General features: G+C 45.2%; 1 protein-coding gene across 1 annotated transcript; it reads left to right on the forward strand.

Moving 5' to 3' along the window:
- The first annotated feature begins 775 nt into the window (after window positions 1-775).
- On the forward strand, window positions 776-2,476 carry LOC133899462 (probable transcription factor At1g61730). The gene has a single exon (XM_062340447.1). The coding sequence runs from the start codon at window positions 890-892 to the stop codon at window positions 2,216-2,218; it is 1,329 nt and encodes a 442-aa protein (XP_062196431.1). The 5' UTR covers window positions 776-889; the 3' UTR covers window positions 2,219-2,476.
- The last annotated feature ends 17,384 nt before the right edge of the window (window positions 2,477-19,860 follow it).

Genomic DNA, 19,860 nt, shown 5'->3' on the forward strand with positions numbered 1-19,860 from the left:
GGTCACCTGTCTCCTTTGGCCTTTTCCGACTGTTTCGCCACCAGCGACATGTCTTGTGGTCGGCCTCGACGGGATTCTCACCGGTAAGGCTATAGGGTCAGTCTGTCTCCTTTTGTTTGTGGTTAGGTTGGGGATCTTCGGATGCCCCGTTGCTGGGTTTTTTGGCTGGGTTGCCAACAGCGAACCGACAGCCGCAGATGCTTTGCTAGGCCATCTCTTTTGCTGTTGGCGGCGGCGCCAGTCTTTCATCATCTTCTATCTTGCCAGCGTGCGAGTTGTCGATGTTCTTTCAGTAGATTACATGCGTCCCGATTGTGTGAGGCGTTGGCTGATGTGGCGTCTTTCAAGGTTTAAAGCCCCTCATCGACTTTGATAGGTGGAGATTGCTTCCGTTTCGGTGTCGATATGCGGCGGCGGCAACCGGAGTTATGGAAGATGCGAAGCTGTATGGGGTTCTTGACGTAAAATGGGTGGCACTGTTCCTCACTTTTAATATAATCTAGCCCATTTAAAAAAAACCACTTATTAACTGTTACCAAAAAAAAATCTCCTCATGTAGAGAAAGGACTTCACTTCGGAATCGTATCCTCTGATTTTGCTTCAGCAAAGTCAGATGGATGAATAGTATCATGACATTAGCGTTTTTGAACCGTTAGATCTGGAATGGATGTACCAAATTATTTACTACAGTATCTTTATAAACAGTAAAATTACTATAATAAATAATGGTAGGATATTATTATGCATTTCAATGACTTTGTCAGATGCGCGTCCCTCCACTTCCCCACCAACTCCGCCAAAATCGGAGCAATCCCCGCAGCGGATCGCGGAAGGATTCAAACCCCAAAACCCTAGGCCGACTCCTCCCCTTCCAGTCCCACTCGCCCGCATGGCCCCGAAGCGCCCGGCCGCCGCCGCCGCGTCGGGGTCGGCTTCCGACGCCTCCGACGACGAGGCGGACGCGGCCCGCCGCCGCCACTCCCGCTCCCGTTCCAAGACCCCGCCCCCCAAACTTCACCCTAACGCCGCTGCGCTTTCCTCCACCCCCGTCTCCGCGGGCGCCGACTTCGCCGCCGCATCCGACTCCGACGCCGGCGGACGGGTCCCATCCCCGAGGCGCAGCGACCGTGAGCGCTCCCCCCGCCTCCACTCCGACTCTGACGCCGCCGGCCGGGTCTCGTCCCCGAGGCGCAGCCGCGAGCGCTTCCCCCGCCTCCACTCGGACTCCGACAACTCCGCCGCCTCAGACGACGGTGACAGAAACGCCTCGCCGCCGCCTCGCTCGCGCCGCTCCTCCCGCATCGAGACCTCCAACATCAGGCCCATCAGCTCGCGCGCCATCGACGCGCCCTGCCGCGAGGTCGGTGACTCTCCACGGCACCGCTCCAGGCGTTCCCACAGCTTCCGAGTGCGGCACACCCCGGAGTACAACAAGCGGCCACCCCGGACTTGGAGCCCCGAAGATGAGATCACCATACTGCGTGCCCTGATTGAGTACCGCGCTAAGAAAGGCCTGCTCCCGGGATCCATTCAGAACACAAGCAAGCTACACAGCCAAATTTGTGGGAAGCTCTCTGCTATGGCGTCCACTACCCAGCTCGGTGAAAAGGTCAGGCGGCTCAAGCATAAGTACAAGTTGCTGGTGACCAGAGCGAAGAATGGGCGTGATCCAAACTTATCAACAGCGCATGAGCGTGATGTCTATGAACTTAGCCAGAAAGTTTGGGGATTAAAGAGTGGTGGTGATGTTGGTGTAGCAGGAGGTTCTCATGCATACGAGGATGCTGGGGACGCAGAGAGCGACGAGGAGCAGGAGATTGAAGAGAGTGATGAGGATATGGAGAGTGGGTGGGACGTCCATAGTCGCACGAACAAGAAGCCGAAGGTGTTTAGATTTGACAATGGGAATGGGAATGCAATTGTGACTGGGGGCAGGAATAGGACTATCCATGGCGATGGTGGTGGGAGAGATGACGCTGAGAAGGGGAAACAAATGTACCCATACCTATGGGAGGCTGTTGAGGAGCTGTCGAAGGAGCACCCGAGTGGGCCAATATTCAGGAAGGCGTTTGGTGTGCTTGACAAGTCAAAGGCACAAGCGGTGGAAGAGAAGCTTCGGAAGTTCAGAATGTCAGAGATCAGGCAGCAGCTACGTCGGATGGACCTGTTGAAGGAGACAGTGTCGATGGTGCTTGATGTGCTGGAGGGTGCTGAATGATTATGTTGACATTTAGGTACTGTTGGATTTTGGAATGTGCGGTTCGGTGAGTATGTTGCTCAAAAAGGGTGATCGAAGTCGTCCAGTTGCCTAGAGTAGTCTTGTTCTAATGTTATAGATATAGATGGTTGGTTGTGTCAACTTTTGTGGACAAGGATATACTTCGATCACAATTAGATCTAGAACTAGACCAAGGAGTTATGGCCCCTGCTTGTTATCCTCCATGAAAGATTATGCTTTATGTTGCTTAGGTGCTAACTTCTGCTTATCTGTCGTGTCATTGCTATGTTTCTTGTTAATGTTAATTGCATATTTAGCTTAACCGTTCTTTTTTATTTTCCCTATTTAACTGCATATGTAAATATGAACATCCTTACATTTTATGAGGCCGAATCTATCTTGGTATCTGCTAACTTTTTGCAGCAGGAGGAATGGAATACAAGTTTGGTGCTTGTTAGGTTCGTTCATCTGGAGGACCTAAAATCAGTGTTTGTCAAAATGATATGTGTTGGTGTGATCAGGACTTAGGATTGTGAGATGTAATTTGATGTATTGCTTTTAGTTACTTACCCTCCATGATTCTCATGGTCACATAGATGTTTTGCCCCCTGCACTTGTGGCTTGTTAGATTTGATTTATTGAATTTGAGAACGCCTCATGTTTTATTTCTGTAATATCAATGGCAATATAGCATACATTGGAATTTCATATATAGGATGAGCCTGTAGTGGTCGAACACTCTTTTATAAGCAATGTGACCATTAGTTGTGATTAGAGTTGGAGAATGTTGCAATCTGGAGAAAGATACTTTAGTGCTGTTCAAGTGTTTGTGTTCTGTTGGAAATTGTCCTAGAAGTAGGTAGGGGTGGTGAGAAGTAATGTAGTTAGTTCGTCATGAACCTGCTTAGAACATATAGCTTCAGGGCTCAAGCGGCACGGGTGAAGAGGGTTTCACTTCCATGTGGAGTATTATGTCTTATTGCCATGTTCTTGATGATTGGTTAACCTAAAGGCTAAATTGTTTTTCTGGGGGAATATTTATGGTCCAACATTTTGGCCTGTCTGGATAGGGGGATTTGGATCCAAATCCCCAGGATTGAGTTCAATTCCTAGAACAACACACCTCATCCAAAGAAGGAGCTCTCTGAAAAAAAATCCAGGATATTTATGGTTACGGACATCAAATGGGCTAATCTTTCTGACCATTATTAAATTATCTAGGGTCTTGTTTAGCTGATGATCAAAACTTATTTATTTACTAGACCTGGAGCATCCGTCCTAGGAGGGGCATATGGTTTTATTGCCTCTAAACACTCATGGTATGAGTCACCTGACACACTTGGGCTAGTATCTAAATGGTAAATGCTGCCTATCGTCAGGTGGGAAGACCAAGTTCATTTTGGTGATCTCAAGTGCCTGCAGTTGTTGCCCAAACTATGTTCTTTGGCATATAGCATGACTCTTGAGGCTTTTTCAGACGAGAAATGTTACGAGAGTGTTGTCTAGTAATTCAATTAAACATGTCGTTGCAAATGCTGTACCTTTAAAACACAAAACTTGACTGTCATGTACTCCTGTATCTTCATCTGGCATGCTGCATGCATGATTGTGACTGTTTGTAGGAACACCTTATACATTATCTTTCCACACATGCACAAGAGACTATGCACATCATTTCATCTTGAAATAATCAAATGTTGCCTGATGTTTCCTTTGTGTACCACTGTACCATGATTTGCGTATTGGTAATCATATTAGAATCAGAATGGAATGCAGCTGACGGAAACTATGGTCACAAAGGAAGCAATCTGATCTGAGCATTCTTGATGGTTTGAACTATCTTTGGTTTCTATCAGGCCATGGGGATTCATGCTGATGGTCGGTTGCTCTGAACCCCATGGATCAAGCAGTAAATTGTCATGAGCCTCATTCCTGTATGGGTAGCTTGTTGAGACCTCTTAGGGCATGTTTGGCATGTCTGTCAAACCAGCTCCGAAGTAGAATCAGTAGAAGTTTTGTTAAATGGTAATTTGCATTTTTTTTACTCAGAGTGATTTCGTAGAAATAATTTTTTAAAATAAACTAGATGTTAGAAGTTGAAAAAAAAATCAGTTTTTCTTTATTCACTTTTTTTACAGTATCATTTCTTTCATAGAGTTTATCTTATATAATCATTAGAAAATTACTTTTAGTTACATAATTATTTTTTTAGAAAATTACTTTCCACATAAAATTTGACAGAAAGAGTTCTACCAAACATGTTCTTAGATTATCGAGTTCTTATGATCTAGAATTATTATCTATATATCTGATAGAGAGTTTATCTTGCAGGCTGGGGGATTTTAACCTCGAAGATTTTAGCTCTCAGTGGCCTGAATATATATGGAAAAAAATCCAATTTTCCTCTTTTAACTATTGTCCGAGTCTGCCCCCCTACATCGTAAAATTAGATATTTTACCTCTCTCAACTATCTATATTGGATTTTATTCCTCCTCACATGGTTTTGACAATGGTTTTGTTCGATATAGGTCATACATGGCAGTGGATCTCATTTATCATATGACATCTCATCTTTTCTTCTTCCCTCAACAAAGCTCACTGACCCACATACGTCATCACCTCGAGTTCTTTAAAGGGCACTGCACCTCCCCCCTCTCCCTCATTCTTCCCTCTCTCGACCAGAGCACAATGTCGAGCTGCCACTGAGCATCATCCACAGCACTTGAGCCCCATTCAGCCCTTTCTTTGACCTGAGTAGAGTGAGTCAGCCTCATCTTCCCCAACTTCGGCCACCACCTGATCCAATCGCACGTCGAGCCACTGCTGCAGCGCTCCTTTCGACCAAACAAGCACATGGTGAGTTTCCCCTCGCCCTCCTCCTTTTGCGCTCGTCGCTTTTCCTTCGACCCGACGCTAGCGCACCTCTCCGCGGTGATCAAGCGCCTCGGTCGCACACCACTGGTCAGGCCACGGCCAGGCCCTTGGCCCTAGAACCCCTGACAGGCTTCCCCTTTGTGCACATCGAACACTATCTCCTTTTCTATGTGGTGGATGCGTTCGTGATCTTCTCGCGCAATCGCAGGTACCGGAGGAGAGCCTTACAGAGAAATCCCGGTCTTCCCTAATCGTGATTTGTCGCTCAGGCCAAGGAGCCACCGAGACGCACCGATGCCAAGTACTAGCTTCGGACCAGTGGTGACCTCGCACAAGCCTTGTACCCCGTCATTGCTCTGCTCCACTTCATCAAGTCTTCTTCCACTCCAGTCGTTGCCTCTCTTTCTTGGTGAGCCCCAGTCTGCCTTCTTCCTTGCATAGGCTAGTTAGGGTGGGCCGGCCGCACTGGATGAGGAGTGCGTCCACCTCCTCCTTGATGCAGCTCGACGTGCACACCGGCGCCGATGGCACCACCACCATCGATAGTTGCTTCGTAGCCTCCTTCTGTGATGTCTGTCACTTCTTCTTCTCCTCCCCGCTCGTCGTAGCCTTGGTCCTCACAACGAAGACCGATTCTTGTCAGTCACGGTCATCTCCTCTGACGCCGCATGGGTCGGAGCTCCTACTGTCGCAGCACACCGAGTTGTGCTGCGCATCCCACCACACCAAGCATTGTCGTCGCCGTGGATTTAGGAGGTCGAAGCCTTGCTGTCGCCCCGTCGAGTTGTGCTACTGTCCCGCTGAGGCCCTGTCGCTCCCCCACTGGGAATGATTGGGGCGAGTGATGTCGCCATCCACCGAAGCAGAGGAGGAGAACCAGCCGGAGGCCTTGCTGCCGCTGCCCATGGCGCCGAGAGGAGGATCGACCAGAGGCCTTGCTGGCCGCCACCCATGGGGACCGGCTGGGAAAGACGGAGAAGATGATGAGATGTCATCTGACATGTGGGTCCCACTGCATGTGTGAGCCACGTAGGACGAAACTACCATAAAAACCAGCTAAAGAGGTAAATTACACTGATGTGAATAGTTGAAGGAGGTGAGATATCTGATTTTATAATTCGGATGAGAAAAACAAACTCGAGCAATTGTTCAGGTCTCTTTGAGATGAGACCTGAACAATTCATTTTCAGCCTGGGCCGAAGAGATATTGGGCTTGTGCTCTATTTTGTTTGCTCGCTTAATATAGTCAGGTAGTCACAGTTCCATATGAAGCGTGAGATGGCAAGGTTAGTGTTATGAATAACAAAGTTACTGCAGTCGCAAAAGAGAAAATTAATCAAATAAGGAGTGGCTGAGCAGCCCGGCATGACTTTTACTTGTTCACTCGAGCATGCTAGGCTGATGCATCGTCCATTCCAAATGTATTTGTTTATTGCTGATATGTGGAGAACGATGCATGGTTAGATAAGTCAAGGCTTAGATAAGTCAAGGCTCTTGGAGAGCTTTCTGTTCTGCTTGTTGAAATGAAGATGGACAATCTATAAGCTCGTCTATCTGCTTCTGAAGTTGTTTTCCTTTCTGTAGCAATCGCAAGTGTCCAGAGAATTCTTTTCTTGGCCATGATCTTTACGAAGAACGGACAAAAATAATGCGGTGATCAATACTTGAATATTGCTTGATTCTATTTGTCTAAGGAAACCTGAACGATTCCTTTCTGTGTGCTCATATCATTTTCGTCATCTTCGTATGGAGGAAGCCACTACGGAATGATAGTTTAGTGCAGTAAGTGAAGCATTTGGACAAGTAACCACGGTTCAAGGAGAATGGTTTCTGCACCAATACTACTGTCCCATGCATGCATCTCTTCCCCCCATTGATTCCCAGCAATTTGAGCAAGTGGTAGCCAGGCTCTTGCATGAAACGCAGGGATACCTGCGCGCGGCTAGCCGCTCAGCGTCTTGGCCTTTCAACCCTTCTTGCCGGTGAGATGAATTATCAGAACAAATTATGTCACAGAAGTGTAGTTTATCATATCGAATGATAGTCACTTGCGTAATGGACCATACAATGAGAGGGGATCAGGGCACCGTCAAGTCATCAACACATATCTATCGGGTTGGAAATTGGAATCAAGAATCTACTTGGTCTAATGAACGTGCGGTCATTGCATCAGCAGATTACTCCAGACAATAGATATGTGTTGGGACTTCAGCAGCCAATGCATTTTCTGCAGATTCAGAGATTCAGGGATCAGCGAATGCTCTTCATCTACCGAGACGTGACAGAAGAAATGTTTACTGCAAGAGAAAATTCAGTTCTGAATCGCCGAAGTCAATGGCATATAGATACCAAGTTTACCAGTTGCATGAAGTGTATTGTTTGGACAAGCAAACTAGCCAGGGAGAATAATCAATTCTATCCCGGGCATGTCAATTCTCTCGCAGACGACTAGGAATTCCGAGAAGTTGGAACAACTGGACTGGCAAGTGGCAACGAAGGATTTCCTTTTTTTTAGGTAATAGAAAATAGTTCTGGCTTCTGTATTGTGAGATGCAGACTTTGCCGAATGCAATATTCGCATCAGGGGATGCGGCTGGTTGTGCTGATAGCCTCCTGGCCTTTCAGGCTTCGTGAACTGACAAAACAACTCTGAAGTCTGAATTGACCAAGCTCCTCTTACCCCTTAATATGCATGGACCGATCGAACCCAAGCATGATTGGCAGATACCTATTACTCCGCAAAGTCTTATCTCGATGCTAATTATATAACAACAGTTCTGTTACAATTACAGCCGGTGATAGATCTAATTTATCGCGTCAATCATGTGCCACCTTTCGGGGCGAATAAAAGAAACATGATCTATTCGTCTATCTACAGGAGTTTTTATAACAGCCCCACAGTCACCAAATATCTAAGCTCAGAGAAAAAAACTATGCCTACGCTCGAAGATCTTACAATAAAAACAAGGTGCCACCAGCAGAAGTTTGAAAATGGAGAAGTAACGAACTGCACGGATCGTACAGAGAGAAGTCAGATCAGTGAAATTTTCGAAACGAGTATCATCGATTAGGTGGTGTCGTCACTTATGCAGCCCATGTCAGACTAATGAATTGAATTTAACTAATGAATTGAAATTTTCGAAACGAGTATCATCGACAGAGAGAAGCAGCCCATGTCAGACTAATGAATTGAATTTAACTTATAAAGTCAGACAAATATTTCTTGTCAGTACAGCTAACTAAGAGTTAGTCCGACGCATACCATTACAGTATAGAAATGTTCATAACTTCAGATAAATGGTTATCTGGACATTGCTTAAAGTTACTACCAGCACTGATGTCTACTGGTACCATTTATATTTCAAACATCATAAAAAAACATTATGTATTGCATGCACACTTCGAAGTAAAACAGGCCAATTGTACCATTCCAAACTAAATAAGCGTAAGTTGGTACATAATTTTACTTATTTAATCAATGAGATTTTCTATTATTATAGGAAGGATATTAGCAATTTATTCACGACAGAAGCTGCCAAAGCTAGGTAGGCATATGTAGGAGAAGCTGTGTGGCAAAATTACTGAAGATTAAGCTCGTCAGAGACGAATTTATATATGTATCCGAAGTGCATGCTTTTTTTGGCGGGGATCCGAAGTGCATGCTACAAACAAGTTAAATCATGTGCAACAATTGACTAATCCCTTAAAATATGCCATTGCCTCCTAACAATTATCTCATGATGACATACAACTTGAAAGTATAACAAATTAAGCTCTCTTTCTGACTTTGGCGTTCTGACTTTTACTTCATGATTTTGAAATCCCAACCAAGAAGAATGAAATTAAATATGGCTCTTCAAAAGGAAACAAAAAGGAAATATGTAGATTGTCCTTCTCATCAGAACCTTTCAATCCCATGATAGCTATCAGACAGCACTAAGGAAATATGTTGTCTCTAGTATTTTGGTGCAAACTAACCACAGTTACCATCAAGCTAACCAAGGATATCTTCATAAGACTCGGTACACAGATTACCATAAGTGCAAATTGTAAAAACATATGGTTGTGAAATGCATAAATATGACAATATCCTTGCAGAAATAAACTAAAAGAATAGATTTAGAATTAATACATTACCCAGCTCACATTAATTCATACACTTGCTAAAAAATTCACCCGCACTAACATAGCGTTTTCATTTTTATTATCTTTTTCCTCCTCTCTTTTTTCGCTTTTCGCTCTTTTGGTCCTACCAAGCGAAGGAGAGCGTAGTACTAGCATTTAGCAGTCAACAAAGGCGACAAACAGCATATGGTATGAATAACTGAATCTTAGATCCATGCCAAGAGCACACGAACCTCCAAGAAGGCCAAAGAATACAATTGGCTGCAGTCTACGTCCATGGATGGAGACAACCAGCATGTACCAGGTCCACACACGAACGACGAAATTACAGGCTACATTTGGATACGCAAAGAAGAGACAATCCCCGTCGTGTACGCTGTTCACAGGTATAATTTGGCACCGTCGCCTGTCTGCAAGTCTGCAACACGGCAGCTAAAATCAAGGAAAAAGATGGCACGGCTAGCTGCTAGGTGTTAGCCTATCTGACAGAGGAAGGAGATACAAGGGTAAATGACCGAGACAACACAATTTATCTTTGTGAATATAGTGGACGGTCGATTGCCACGATGCCGAACCGTGTGCAGAAAACTTGCTATACCATTGTCTATTATGATGCATTATCTTGGCATATGAAAAATGAGTATTCGGTGACCTTTTTGCTTACGAGGAGGTACTCAGTGACTTTGGTCATGTATGTTTGTATCTATTTTAGTTGTCAGTGTCGTGGGCCGTGTGATCCTAGAAATATCTCTTTCTTTTCCATGGAGGACTGTTAATTGTGAGCAGCAACAATGAATATCTTCCCATATTTTTTCTACATTGTTGGCAGCACATCAGTCATTCTTGTTCACATTATCGGAACTTCGAGATATAAATCACTGCTCACTGCAGTGCGTATGTGCTATATTTCACGTACGGCTTTGTACAAATTTTTACTTGTTGGTTGGTGTATGTAGATCGAATGTAGGGGGCGCATTGATCAAGTGAACAAATTGAGCGCCCGTCCCGTCTCTCCAGATGTATTCGTGGCAGGCAACTAGCATTTCATCAGTCATCCACGGTTCAGCACTACCTAATAATTTTCCGATCGAAGCATTCGCGAATTCACCCCCAAAGAGTTCCAGATGTGACCATAATCCTGTGTGCCGCGCATGCAGCAGCGTCCACAACATCCAGCACACCGCACACGATACAAACGAAACGATCGAATCCCCCGTGCAGATCCGCCGGTGGTGGCCCTGCCCTGTAGCGGCTTTGCCCGCATCCGGGGGAGGCGCTAGCCCGCCGGTGGCGCGTTTTTCTCCCGACGGCACACGGAGAGAGCTCAAGAAACCGCGGGCTCGGCCTTGGCCCTCGGCGCTCGGCAGAGGTCAGGGCCGTGCATGCGCGCGGCCGCACGGGAGAGGCCGGGCCACGGGGGCTGGCTGCCTCTCCCTGCCGCGCACGTCCCACTTGGCCGTTCGGCGCCCCATGCGCCAACCTCGCGTCCCAGGCGCGCGAGGCCACCCCACCAGGTCAGTCACCCACCCGACCGTGCGCCGGCGCCTCCCATGCGCCTCGCTAGTAGTGAATTGTAAATTCGCGCTACGTGCGGCTGCCGCCACACCGATCGGCCGGTGCTGCATGGATTGGCTTGTTTAAAAGTAAAGCACGATCCATGACTTGCTGCTGGAATTGTAATATACTAGACTGCTAGTGTTCCAAGGATTCCCTTTTAGAGCTTAGTACTGTCACTGATGGTTAGTAAATTGTTTGTTATTCGGGGGCTGGTGGTTTTGGTGGATGTTTCGGTGATTTTTTGGCGTTCTCGTGGCGCCTTTTTTCAGTGGTCGAGTTGATTGAACTGGGGGAGGTTGCCTGCCTGATTGGCTGCTAAGTTGGAGACCAGCTGCGCCCGGATTGGAATATACTACTCAGATAAGATTCAGTATTCATAATACATGACAGAAAGCATCATAAAGGAAGCTGATGATTAAGTTTTGACATCGGTTGCACTCCCAATGAGATGCTTCTTAGTAATATCTACCCTTTGACCCTATCTCAATAATGAAGCCACATGAAACAAGATGAGCCGCCCCTTTGTTTTCATGGCGAATGGAAGGGACAAATCCATTTTCCAGCATGAACAGGCAGCATTAGAAATCCACATTTGCACATGCATTGTACATATGCATGTTTTTACCACCTTCATGTATGCATACGTACATAGCTCGTTAGCATCGGAAATCAGCAAGTGATTGCCAAATCAACAGCGTAAACAACTTGTCGATCAACAGCGTAAACAACTTGTCGAGTCATAGTTCATCTGCTGAGTGCTGACATACAACATACGGATGATTTCTGATCACAAAAAATAAAGTCCAAGATGGCCAAAACATGAACGAGTCCAAACGGGCTGTTTAGGCCACTCTCTTTGTTTTTTACGTGATGTCTAAAAGAAAAAGAAGAGAGTAATAATTTGATCAAAAGAAATATGGTTTTAATGGATGCATATGTCTTACTAGTTTCTTAAGATCTTCCAAAGTAATTTATTATCTTACAATCACATAAGATTGTTCAAAGATCTAGTTTCTTTCATAAGAAACAAGCTCCTTCTCTTTCATCTTTAAATTATTTGCACTATTATAGAAATGATTATCAGCGCCAGTTCAAAAACCACCACTGATGACGTTTTTGAGCCGGCATTGATAATCTCCTTATCAGTGTTGGTTTAATACTAGGAACCGGCACTGATACTCAAAATATTAGTGCCGGTTTGTTGGACAAGCCAGCACTAATACGGAGACTATCAGTGCCAACTTTTTATCACAAGCCAAAAATGATGCTTTTGTAGGCACAAATAAATTACGAATTCAATAATACAACATTGAAAATCTAATTTCAAATTTGTATTCATATATATGTAAGCATTCATCACAGGAAGATGTATACATAAACACATGCATAATAAATAGTTAATCCACATCCACACATAATCATGAGTTCATCAATATTCTCACATAAATATTATCACAATTCACATCATAAAGTAAAACACATTGCAAATGCACTCATCCTTGATTCTACGGTGTACATCAACTTATATAGTCTTCATAGTTGATATCTGCAATATCAACTCCATCTATCTCATCCAAATGCTATAGTACATAAACGAGCGCACTATCTCGAGCAAGGAAGAGAAAATCCATCGGCATTCCATAAATAGCGAAACCTCCTCTACTGAACTCATATAAGCCTGATACCTGTCTTCATGAACCCTTTTCACTATAGGGCCAATTATTGTGTAATTAAGCTGCTTCATGACATAACGTAAGAGTGAACCCATGATAACATCCAAATGCATCTTACTGTCCAGTAAAAATCCTACAGGTAAATCCTACAGGCAAAGAGCATGAGCATAAAGAGAAAATTTTATTTCGAGTGAAACAATACTATAGGCCAAAATTCATGTCACCAACCGTGTTAAGTGCATGTAACCGCGAGAGACTGGTAGTTATTGAAGCTACATCATTCACATTGTGCTCAAGTGCTTTTAATTTAAAATAGCTGTAGTTAGGTAAAATTTACCTAACTTGATCCTCAACCTCTTGCAAAAATGCTGACATTGCACTTTTTTTAGCCACATAACTTACAGGTGATTGGATGCCAGAGGCAACAATATTGATAGATTCTTTTTCTCTTGCCGGCATCCGAAAACTAACTAATATCTTCCTTATACCACCATCACCTATAGTGGTAGTCATAACAAATTGTGCACAACCCTCTATGTTAGCAATCATTCTATTTAACCAAACTAGAGGAGGAATCACCTACATAAATACATGTAAATCTTTAACAACTACACAATTTCGAATTATTAGTTATCCAACCAAACTAGATGAAAGATATACTATTTTGATCAACCCTGAGGGTGCCAAGGAGGGTGGGGGTGAAGCCATCGTAGAGGAATAGGCCAGGAGGACTCTGGGGGGGGGGGGCACATGGTGGGAAGTAGACTCTCCTTTGGCTATGTCCATGATACTTGCTAGATTCACATGGCATCTAGAAAGAGTAGGGCATATATATGCTGACAGGACTGAACAACAAATGTAAACTAGTCGACAATATAGTTGGTACTTCCGGGAGTATGTACTCCTACATACGTATCTTATTACATATGGAGTATCTCGTGTGATAAATGGTATGTACATGGAGCATGTGAGTATATAAGATCATCCAAATGGTATGTATAGTTTTTTAGGTGGTTTGCACATATTTTTTTGAGTGTATTATATTTTATGTACAAATACAAAGGTATTATCAAAATCTAATAAAATTGATGTACTTCTTTTCTATTTTTTCATGTAGTTCACATTGGAATATCTTAGAATGAGTATATAAGTATACTCATAGTGACAAAGGAGTATCTCCAATTCATTTATATGGTATATCACTCCCGGAAGTACAAACTAGTTTCCCTATATATATATCACAAACAAAAAATTATATTCCGTTATTATTTATTTGTATCCACGTTGTTCATGAAGAGTAGCCATTGTATGAAATGTTTTTATCAGTGACCCAAATTTTGTATATTCCTTCTTCTTTGCTTACATTGTCAACTTCTCTTAATCATATTTATAGGTAAATGTTCTACTCTCTCAGCATATGGGGGTTCTACAAGCATCATCAATGGGTTGGAATGGTGCTCCCGCACTCACTGGCACTCCTCTATGTGAAAATTTGAGAAATTAGAGTATATCTGCACACGATTAGATTAACAAAAATATGACATAGCTGATATCATGAACACACAAACTCGTGGCTGGCCCTTACTGATATGCAACCATTACTCAGTTAATTTCAATCACTTGCATTACATAAAGCTTATACCACGATTCTCCATACTACAATAGTAGCACTGCAGGAATTATGGAAAATCAAAGTGTATGTTTAAACCGCATGAATATAGTAAAGTATGTTTCCATACAAATTGATCCACAAAATTTACAAATACTAGTACCAATTTCGCTAAACAAATTACAGAGCTGAGTAGAACAAAGCTCATCTCTGTTATGTTCGAGTTTAGGGGAGAAGAAAGCATCTCTTATATACTGTATATTTATTAGTATCGACCCATAACATGAACCGATATTGATACTGGATATCAGTGTCGACTAATAGTTACTAGCTGGCACTGAAGTATCAGTAACAATTTATAACAAGAGCTATCACTGATACTCATTATCAATGCCGGTTCAATCCGGCTCAATCATTAATCGAGCATGGGATATTACAAATCGGTACTGATACTTCATCAGTGTCGGTTCTGACTTAGTCGGCACTGACGACCCGATGCGAATGACCTGTTCTGTTGTAGTGTTGTCTTATTATCTTTTTACTTAGATGAACATCTAATTAATATTTAAGAAAGTAGCATTATGAATATATAGTCTTAGTGAGCCACAATACACTTTTAGTATATCTTTCGAGAAAGAGTACACTTATATACTATCTGGCGGCTGAAAATGGAATATTAATCTCGCGTAGATCCACGGAATATCTGCAACTGATCCAACAAACTGCAACCGCATAGCCTGATTGGGCGATGGTTCCCGCCTCTTGGTGCTTTCAAGTCGTACCGCGCGGGCTGTCCACAGATGGAGCAATGGGACATGGAGTCCTCCATGGACGCCACGGGAGTGTACTAGCCATTAGGCAAGGCTGCCTCTTCACGTGCCTGCGCCCTAGACACCTTAACTCTAGCGCGGCCCTTCCGGCATCCGAGGAGGCGCGCCAGAACGTCGACGGCGACAGCGCGGTGCGGCGCCCGGGGAGCATGTGGCCGGTAATCGCTGGGGAACGTGCGTCACACACTCGAGGGAGTACTCTCGCCGCTTGTGGTTGGTTAGCGGATAGGGACGAAGAGGCTAAAGCTCAGCTGATCACGGCATGATTTGCCATGGGAACCTGATCGATCGACCGAGTGCACGGCAGTGAGAGACGCCGGCCGGGGGGGTGGGGGAGGGATGGCTTTCCGGCGACAGCGACGTGTGGTTCGAATCATGCGCTTCGTCAAGGATTTGCTGTTGATGTGATAGATGGATTGATCAAGGCATGTATCTTACTAGAATTTTGGGGGATATATTCGCTGGCTGATCATTAAGTCATTTTGGAACTACAAAATGATTGAAAAATATTTAGCTAACTACAGCCGCAAGAATTGATTTAGCAAAAACATGCCTTTATTGTTATTCCATGTCACAAAACTACATTTTTAAAAACCAGTTTCACAAAATTGATTCAACAAAAAATTTAGTACTGCCATACGGTGTGACGACAAAGTGTAGTTTTCTAAGACTGATTATTCAAAATGTAGCTTTGTGATACAAATGATACTAAAATCTTAGTTTTGTGATGCTGAATCTTAGAAGTGTATGCATTTCACTAATTTTCACAATCTTAATGTATCATAGTTGTTGGTAGCTAAGTCACGGCCAAGAGAGAGAGCTGAAGGCAACGAGATATGACACGTGTTTATGGAGAGATGTGTAGTCTCATTAATGTGTCACATCAGTTACAGTGCCGGTCTATTTATAGCCCGTGCTCAACCACTACACGCTATAATTTACAGTATTACCCCTCTAAGTGCCACATTCCTATCATATTCGGGGTATTTTGGTACCATTAAGTATATTTGCACATTTACAATTATACCCCAGACCGCTACATGGGCTTCGACGGATGCGCGCCTTCACCCGAGCCCCCATAAGGCCAGTCGCAAATGGGCCTTCAGGGCACCTTCGATCAGCCTTGACGTTGTGTCCCAAGTCACCCTTCGGTCTCCGTTCGAATGCCCACTAGAGACTTTGGCTGCACTGTTACTTGGCGTCGTGGGTTGACCTTCGATCTTCGTCCGAAGGCCCGCCAAAGGCTTTGCTTGCGCTGATACTTGGCGTCGCGGGTTGACGTTCGGTCTCCATTTGAAGGCACGCTAGAGGCTTCGCCTACGCTTCTTGAAACACAACTACATTATTTGTCAGTGTACGACCACAGGTGGACTTCGACTCACCATCCGAAGGGGCACGTGAGACCATTCCCCAATAGTAGCCCCCTACAGGTAATGTTCATCTTCGATGGGCCAAACCTGTGAATCAGATGATATAGCTGAACGTCGTCCCCTTCGGTCCGTCGAAGACCCCTGCGGGCTCATTTTACCTTTTAGCAGATAGCCCCCTCATGTTGTTCATCATCATTTTTTATGGGGATATGACCATTCTGCCCCCACACAATGGTCAGGGCTCGATGACGCTAAATGTCTTCACCTCATGCTGAACCGTCTTTTATGGCAACGGTTCAATTTCCGACACGCCTCATTTCAACCGTAGTTAGCCCTGTTTTTCACCACTATAAATACGCTCCACCCGACACTTCAATTTTTACCACTTGAATCTGCTGAAGCAGTAGCTCTCGTACGAAGACTCTTGCAGTCACCTTTCTTTCCGAAGCCCAGTGAGAATGGCTTCGAGAGGCAAGATAAACCACCCGAAGACCTATTGGATTGGAAAATCTAAGTTTGATGAAGAAGTCCTGGTTGGACTAGGAAAAGAGGGTTTGATTAGTGATGTTTCGAAGGTTAGGCTCCCGAAGGGCCAAGAGACTCCGGAGCCCGAAGATGACGAAACCATTGTCTTCGTTGGCTACTTCCGAGCGGGGTTTTGTCTTCCTTGCGATGAGATGGTGCCGAAGGTTCTGAAGCTGTTTGAAATCTACCTCCACCAGCTGACGTTGAACACCATCGTTTGGCTCGACCTCTTCGCCTGGGCAGCACATTCTGAAGGAACGAAGGCATCGGCTAGGGCTTTTGCTGTAGCCCACAGGCTCCATCACCAACCGAAGCTTTCTCGTAGAAGAGTTCGTGGCTTCCGGGGTATGGCCCCTTAGCTGGGGCTGGACCATCCCAAAATTTGGTGACAAAGGACTAGAGGGACTCTGCCGTCCCCAAACTGACTTCTAAGGTTTCACAGGTATTATATTTTATCATGTTCTTAACTGCACATCGGCTCTCTGTCATTTCCTTACATTTTTTGCTTTGTGACAGACTTGACGGTGGCTAAAGTGGAGACTAAAGCCATGCTTCTTCTTGGGAAATTTACCCAGGGCGAAGCTCAGCTCTGAGCTGACCAGGGTCTCGGTCAGCGACTTAATCGGATTTTCGAGTTACGATGCCTTGCCTATAAGGACAGGCCGAAGGTGACCATGCTCTCATCAGGTCAGGGCGAAGGAGAGGGCTCCCCGAACGCCGAGGCCAGCGGAGAATCTGCTGTGGGCAGCCAAAAGAAGCAGAAAATCGCAAACCCTTCGCCGTGAGAGGGCAAAAAGAAGGCACTTGCCCTGAAGAAGAGACTTCCCGAAGTTCCCTTGACGACCTGCGCGAGGAAGTGACCCCCGAAGGCTCATTGGACATTCGAGCTGTGCCCTTTCGATAGGAGCCTCTGAAGGGCACACAACATCTTCCCACCTCCTCGCCGAAGCCTGCCTTTTCTACGCTCGTGGACCTTGCCATGCTAATTCCCAGCGATGAAGAGGATGAACCATCGGATCCGCGCGTTACCGCCGAGCCAACGGGGGGGGGGGGGAGCTGAGGAGGCTGAAGGAGCAAAAAATGTTGAAGAAGCTGGAGCTGAATCGACCTCTTCATCTTCAAGTTCTTCCTCTAAGGACAGTTTGTCCGAAGGCCACAGAGCCACAAATATCGAAGAGAAAAATACCTCGCCACCCTTGGCTCACCGTGGCGGAAAGGGGCATATGAGTCACAACGGCTTACTTGATGTGAAGGCTTCAAGATTTCTTCATTTGAGCCAAGCTCGGGGGAGGTCAATGACGCAAAGAAGATGTTTGGCAGCTTTGTTCTCCTCGAGCTTGAGATTTCTCTGGTGCGAAAGCTCGCTGTTGTGCTCATCGACGCCTCCGACGTGGCAATTGCAAATGTATTTTGTATCGCCCTTCAACTTTTCTTCACTTACTCGTTCTCATACCTTCGTGCTATCACAGGCTATGCTTATTTCACGCGCTAAACGCAAGCAAGCAGAGCATTCTGAGACCCGCGCAAAAAATGCAGAGGCGCAAAGGGCCCTGTTTCAGGCCCGGATGGAGAAGGTCGAGAACCAAAAAAGGGAGTTAGTGCAATGAGTGAAGGAGGCTGATCTGTGCTCGTAGCAGCCTAAAAAAGAAGTGAGCTCCCTTCGCTTGGGCAAACAGAGTGCAGAAGAAGAGATCACCTACCTTCGCCAGAATCTAACGGAGTCCGAAGCTCAAGTCTTGGAGCTTCAAGCCCTCTGCAACGCTGAAAAAGCTAAAGCGCAGCGGCTGCGTGGAGAACTGGATGAGGCAAAGGCGCTATTCAACGACGCCTCATTTTGCTAGCAGAACTGGAGCTGAAGGTCGTTGTAGCCTGCAAAGCAATTAGCAATACTTTCGATGGAATCGGTGCTTCGGCAACGCCTCCAATGTTTAACCTTGTTGGGCTGGGTCGCCTCGTTGTATGGATCTACGAAACCAACGACAGCCTTTTGCCCGCGGCCCAGCTATACGGTGACCTATGCGCTATGGTCTCAGCCAGGAGTTTAGTCCAGTCAATTGAGATGACTGGCTGTGATCATCATATTGCGCCTCAAAAACCAACCTTCTGCTATCCTTCGGACATGTCAACTTCGGTTGTGTCGAGGGCATCGAAAGCCATCGCGCGATAGTTCACCACCAACTGCTGGTGTAAACACGGCCATGAGCTCGCCCTCCGGGAGGCAGAAATCAACCACCAACGAGTACGTTTTTTATTATTTATTTTTTTAGCTCTACTTTCGAGATTTTTGCCACCTGCGCATTCATGGACCCTTTGTTCTGCAGGCAAAAGCGAACGATGACCCTTCCGCCAGAGCGACGACCAAGGCGGCTGAAGTAAATGAGAAGGTGTGAAGAGTGCGCGAAGCGTTGTTTTGGGGTTTGAACATTTGGTTACCAACTAAAATATATTGTAATATGTACGCTTTTATTTATTGTTAAATGTATTGACTATCTTCGCTCCCTGCGCAGGTCCTCCCTTCGGACACTGCCCAGGTAGTCGAAGATGCTGTTCCCATCACTGTGATGCGGGACAATTTTTTATGTCTTAGTCTTGTTGGGACTCCTTCCACTGTCTCCACCCAGCTATTGATTTTGGGAGGTACTGGAGAGTGAAGTGTAGGTCCTATGACGTAAGGAATGCTAATTCCAAAGCATTTTGGAAGTCGTTTAGCCCTTCGGTTTTAGAGACCCGTAAGGCTAAGAACGAGGCCCGCAGGATTTCGCGCGGAGACTTCGAGCCTCCGCATATGTTCGTCGACCCGAAGCCTGAGTTGGAAGACGATAATCATGGATTCCTGCCTTGTCAGTTTCAATTTTGCTACCGCTAAGGGCCTTCGTAAATAGTGTGACATGTCGAAGGCAGGAGCGCTTCGCCTACATCTTCGTCTACCACTTTTTCATCTAATTATATTGGATCCCCATTGGATCCAACACTACCTTTTCACACCAATCAAGGCATAGCCTTTCAATTTAGCTTTAGCCGATGGTATAAAGATTTTGTAGATCCAGATGTTGATGAATTTGCAGAATAAAGTCGTTA

This window comes from Phragmites australis, chromosome 18 (genome assembly GCF_958298935.1).
Source record: "Phragmites australis chromosome 18, lpPhrAust1.1, whole genome shotgun sequence".
Classification (NCBI taxonomy): domain Eukaryota; kingdom Viridiplantae; phylum Streptophyta; class Magnoliopsida; order Poales; family Poaceae; genus Phragmites; species Phragmites australis.